Genomic DNA, 6,000 nt, shown 5'->3' on the forward strand with positions numbered 1-6,000 from the left:
ACACGTGCACACTCATGCATGCAAATACTTTAAATGTGTCTGTATATTGTTCACACACACACACACACACACACAATCCCATCCAATTGTCACAAACTGTTGAATGAAACACAAATTATTGAGTGAAACACGATGAATAAAGTAAATTTAAGAGGATAAATCCTATAATGTCAAATCTAGTCATGGAACTAACAGGAGAAAAAAAATATATGGGAAACACATAAGGGGTAAAATTGAAAGTGCCTTTTCCCTTAGCGATAAAACCCAAATGAAGATGTTGCTGTTAAAAAGATGCGGCATGGATAGTTTCTTCTTAGAAATGATAAGCATGCATGCGTTTCCAAAATGTCAAAAAAAAAAAAAATCCCAAGCAAACACAAAAAAGGAGTGGAGAACAGATGGTGTTTCAATGGCACCCTCATGCAACAAGGGTTTTCTAAAGTACATACCTAGAAAGATTCTCTTGGGAGCTGTTTTGATTTCTTCATCCTTACTATCTGCAGCTATATTAAAATGTTGAAGAGAAAGCAAAGACAAAACAAAATAGTTTGACTCCTCATAATAGCAAGCTGTGAAAGTGCTCTAAATTAGCTTAAAGTTAAGACAGCTTCATGGCAGTCATCACGCTAGAATGCTCTTTTATATTTAAAAAAAAAAGCAATTTAATTCGCTGGATTCTGATATTAGGCATTCATACTGTACTCCCCAAAATTGAGAAAAACAGAAAAATCATTTAGAAAACATAAAGGACAAGAACCATAGCTTAAGCAAATATTGAATGCATAGATCAGTATCAAGCAATTATATTAGTTATCTATTTTACACCGCTTTACATTTTTTCGCTAAGAGGATTGTGAAAAAAAAAATTAAGCAAAGGTTTAGCTTAAATAAATCAAAACAGCATGTAAGAGCTCATCTCAGACGATAAATGATGCTTTACAATAATTCAAGAGATAAATATGTACAACAAGCTTATCTTAAATGCCAATAATTGAATTACAATATGAATAACAAATAAAATTTTAAGCTATATTCACTTATCCAAAGTGGTACAAAACTACAAAACCAGCAATTATTTTCATTCTTTGTAGCCAACAAGATCTATTGTTTGATAAAAACAGTTAAATTCTGTTCAAAACAATTCTAAATTTTGCAAATCTAGGAAATTGATATATGGATATTGAAACAAAGTAAATAAATTGCCTTTGATCGCCACATATGTGTATCTCTTAAACATATACTAAACCCAAACATTCACATTTACAAATTCATGTATAAAAATAAAAAGCATGAATTCAAAATAAAAAGCCAACAATACATACTATCAAAACAGGTTTTTGGATATTTCAGGCCATTAATTCATAGAACTCGGTATTTAAATCGTACAAGAACATGAGAAAAAATTTCTTGCATTAAAATTAGAAAATGACATTTCAGAAAACACTCCAATGTACGCTGCTTACTAAGGTAATAATAAGGAGGATACATTTGAGTGAATTACCCTTCTTAAGCAGAACAAGTTTCATATAAGAATAGACCAGAAATATATAAATTAAAGAGCTTTGAGCTACAGATTGGGTCATAAAACAGATGACTCAAGAAGAAAATTCAACAGTGAAGGCTCAATATTGACTGAAAAGCAAAGAGGAGACTAGATCTTAAAACAAATCTTTGATTAAAAGTTTATGAAAAGGCTCAATAATTCGCAACAATTTAACAAATATTCCAACCAGCACAAAACAGACTGTTTATAGATCCTCTAAGATTTTCCCATTAAGATTTGTTTCATGTAACACATTATGTCAGTATTAGGCAATGTGAAAATCATTACCGTAATTTCCTCCCAGAATTAGCTGCATGAGTGAAGGAACTTGGTTTTATATATATACACTGAAGCTAACCCATCCAATCAGAAAAGGACAAATATGGATTTAGGAGAATTAATAAGGTGAATAGACATATGGATGGACAGACAGGAAGGAAATCTAGCAAGTCTGCCTTCTTTGCATTGCCATATCGCACTTTAAGATGTTTGGACTTCCAGAATTCCCTAGCCAGCATGCCACCTGGGAATTCTGGGAGTTGAAGTCCACACATCTTAATGGCTTCCAAGTTTGAAAAACACTGGTATATCTGAATTGAGGAGGAGGGGAAAATAAGCGTGCGTAGATCTGTAAATTATATACATATTTCATGGGCTCATGACATCAGCTTTTTCTCTCATTTCTGTTATCAACCAACTTTCTTATCATCACAAAATGAAAAAGGAACATTTACAAAAGCTGAAGTATGAGAAAACTGTAGAATATTTGTTGTACTGCAACGGAAATATATATGCATGTGATAGTCATACCCTATTCCCACATTTTGTATTTGAAGGTCACACATAACTTGATGGAAGCCATTTGAACCTCTAAGAGATAAGAGTGCTGACTAGCTTGTCCCACAATTCATCTATATGTCACAGTGTTTGTTATCACCACCACATTCATGATAGATGGTAGGACTGATCCATAAAATGATGGAATGTTACGCTTCTGAGCAGAACGAGTACAAAATGATATTTCAAGTGGATATCACATGACATTAGAGCAATGAATGAGACACCAAGAAGCATATGAGTATATAATAACAATCTGGGAAAGAATGATCTTTCGTCTACAATTTTGCAAAAGAGAACAACAGAAGCCATTTCTGTAGTTCACTACTCCAATAAATAGGATCACTGTTTGAGAATTGCTTTGATTAGGATTTAGCATATTCATACACACACAAATAAAAGTAAATGCTTTCAAAATAAATTACATTTCCTTAATTGGAATGCTCTTTGTGTGTTAGATTATCAAAACAGAGTTTTGCCAAAATATAATGGAGCCAAAGAAAAGAGAGGAGAAATAATGTATTACAGAATCAATACGCAATGATTTCAACCAACCTGAAAAGGAACGTCGTTTTATATTCAACTCATTGGCCACACGTACTTCAGTGCACAATTTCAGCATCAATAACATTGTGGCTATCATTATAATGCTTTGCAATAGTAAAGGTGACTCAAAATGTCTCCCAAACCTAAAAGAAGAAAAAGAGATATCAAGTGGTTTAACAGCCAAAATCTTAATAGTTGAAATATAAAGTGCAAGCACTAAAAGGGAAAAAAAGACACTTTCATAAAACAAAATTCAGATTGGATATAAATTAATTTTCTGATTATCAAATTGTTCCAAGAACCGATCACCATCTTAAATCTTGGTAGGGAGCTAGCATATAAATCTATAACTAGAGAATCTTCTGACAAAGTCACATAAGATGCCAAATAAATTGTTCTGGGTAATTGTAGAAAAATATAACAAATAATGGAGAACAAAATTAGCAAATCAAGACTAACTTTTTTACATATTGGAGAAAAAAATTATAAAATAGTGGTACTGGAGATTCTTAATTTTAAATACAAACTTTTTGCCAATGAACCTAAATCTATGCCCAGAAAATCAGTTTCTCCCAGTAAAACCACTAGAGGGAGATCCCTTCTCCTCCTAAGCATTTACAGATCATTAATAAAATCATACACATGTAACAGCTTCACAAAACACATTCAAATATCTTAAATTAATACTTAATATTCATATATACTATCATTTTTAACTTAGCCATATTCATTTGCAGTATGGCAAGTGTAACCAACTAGGCTTCGTTCAGCACCAATTCCAATGGCCTTAACTTTGCAGGTGATTAATAAGGCATGCGTTCAGACAATCCAAAAATGAAATTATAATCAATAATTAAGAAATACTGTTTAAAGAACACTGGGGGCTAATAGCACACAAAGCAATAAAAGACTCACTTGGTATTTAACACTTGTGCTTGCAAGTTTGCTGATAAACATAAAAGATCTTAACTGTCTTTGGGTCATTCAGTTCAGGGAGCCAAAGTGTGTTCCAGGAAAGGCAGTGGTGAATTTAGTATCCTGGCTTATTGCCATAGCAAAAAGAGAAAGCTTAGCAAATGCAGCATTTTCACATACACACATGCAAATATCCTAAAGGCACGCACCTTTTGCACCGCAAAAAGTTTCTGGACAAAACAGGGAGAAAGAATTCGCTTGCATTTGCAACTCTGAGCTGTTTGTACTATCCAACGTTTGGAATAAAAAAAAACAAAAAGCAAAAGGAGAGTTGCTGGTGTCCTCTGGATAAAAACAAAAGGAAAAGAGAGAGAAAGCAAGAAAAAGGAGAGAAACATGTTCTCTTCTAATATGCTGAGTGGTTGAGAGCACTGGGAAGGGGGGATTTTAATAAATTATCAGGAAGGTGTCACCCAGAAAGATTTGTTTCCTGGGCTGATGAGAAAGGGGAAAAGGAAGAGATCTTTAGTATCGGAATCTATGATGAGCAGAATATTTTTCATTATTATCCTAACAAAAGCCTTCACTGAAATGTCTGGGTTTCACAACATAACTAACTTCACCAGTGGAATTGTTCCAATGGTTCAAGATTTACTGTTTAGGGTTATGTTTATGTATAAACATTTATATAGCCTATTCTTCCTTTTAGGAAAGTTTGAAGCCACCAGATCATACCTTGTCTCTCACAGCGTCTCTTGCTTTTGGACATCTGTAATTTCATATGTATTAATCAGTCAATTGGAAACATGGAGAGAATTCAGCAGGAGTGCTTACAGACGTTTTACTAAGTACATTGGGACTATCTTGTCTGAGTTTTAAGGGAATCTCCAAGTGTCCATGATGGAATCTTTCCTTTCAACTGCAGACTATATGAACCACGTTTATCCAACATATGTGAGAGCTTCCTGACAATTCCCTTTGTTCTTGAGACATGGATATTATGCAATATTGCATAATATCCCACAGTCAAAAGCTTTCCCAACTCCTTCTATGTTTGGGCTAAGTATTACCCCCAAGGGGTGAAATCCAACAGATAAAAGATAGCTGTAGCCAAGAAATTGTTTGTTGTTGTGAAGTCACTAAGTTGTGTCTGACTTTTTGCAACTCCATGGACCATAGCAAGCCAGGTCCCCCTGTCTTTCAGTGTTTTCCGGAGTTTGCCTAAATTCATGTTCATTGCGTCAATGACACTATCTAACCATCTCATCTTCTGCCATCCCCTTCTCCTTTTGCCTTCAATTTTTCCCCAACATCAAGGACTTTTCCAATGAGCTTTTCTCTTCTCATTTGGTGGCCAAAGTATTTGATCCAAGAAATATTTCTCACCAAAAAGAATTCAAAACTATTTTTATATGGGCTAAACTATGATTGATTATTATCATTAACTTCTAATACTTTTTAATTCTTGAGGATTTCTTTTGTAAGATGAGAAAGAGGAGACTATAAGAGCAGATTGAGTACTGTATATTAATGGTGTTCTTTGTGTCAAACTATGGAAGCAAAAGTTTGTCTTGAAAGAAGGATAGAAAGATGACACTTTTGAAGTTTGGTTTTGGAAGACTCCTGAAAATAGAAAATGGATCACCAAACAAATCAATCCAGTTTTCTCACTCAAGGTGCAAATGACGAGGCTCAAATTATCATATTTTGGACACACTATGTAAAGCCTTAGCCTTCTGAACAAGACTCTTATGCTGGGAAAGGTAAGACAAAAGAGAAGAAGAGGATGACCACCAGCAAACTGGATGGACTCATTTACACTGGTGATAGAATATAATAGAAAACAGAGTTGGAAGGGACCTTGGAAGTCTTCTACCGTAGTCCAATCCCCTGCTCAGGCAGGAAACTCTATATGGTTTCAGACAAATGGTCCAATCTCTTCTCACAAACTTCCTGTGTTAGAGTATTCACAACTTCTAGAGGCAAGTTGTTCCTCTAATTAATTGTTCTGTCACGAAATTTCTCCTTAGTTCTAGGTTGCTTCTCTCCTTGCTTAGTTTCCATGTTAGCTGCAGCATTGAAACAACTGAAGGACCAGGTTAGGGGTAGTTCATCAGAGAAGATGAATGTGGTTGCTAAAAGTTGACATTGACTTGACA

At 34.4% G+C, this 6,000-nt stretch overlaps 1 protein-coding gene across 1 annotated transcript in view; it reads right to left on the reverse strand.

Annotated features, from left to right (window-relative positions):
• Nucleotides 1-5,078, reverse strand: part of LOC107287414 (PQ-loop repeat-containing protein 1-like) — a 50,772-nt gene extending 45,694 nt beyond the window's left edge. Inside the window, exons 1-3 of the mRNA XM_015815927.1 lie at nt 4,912-5,078; nt 2,936-3,069; nt 450-503 (exon numbers count right to left, since the gene is read on the reverse strand). Coding sequence (XP_015671413.1) covers nt 450-503; nt 2,936-3,069; nt 4,912-5,078 — 355 coding nt within the window. The remainder of the gene's footprint in view (nt 1-449; nt 504-2,935; nt 3,070-4,911) is intronic.
• Nucleotides 5,079-6,000: the final 922 nt, after the last annotated feature.

The sequence above is a fragment of the Protobothrops mucrosquamatus genome, unplaced genomic scaffold (assembly GCF_001527695.2).
Source record: "Protobothrops mucrosquamatus isolate PMUCROS unplaced genomic scaffold, P.Mucros_1.0 scaffold386, whole genome shotgun sequence".
Lineage (NCBI taxonomy): Eukaryota > Metazoa > Chordata > Lepidosauria > Squamata > Viperidae > Protobothrops > Protobothrops mucrosquamatus.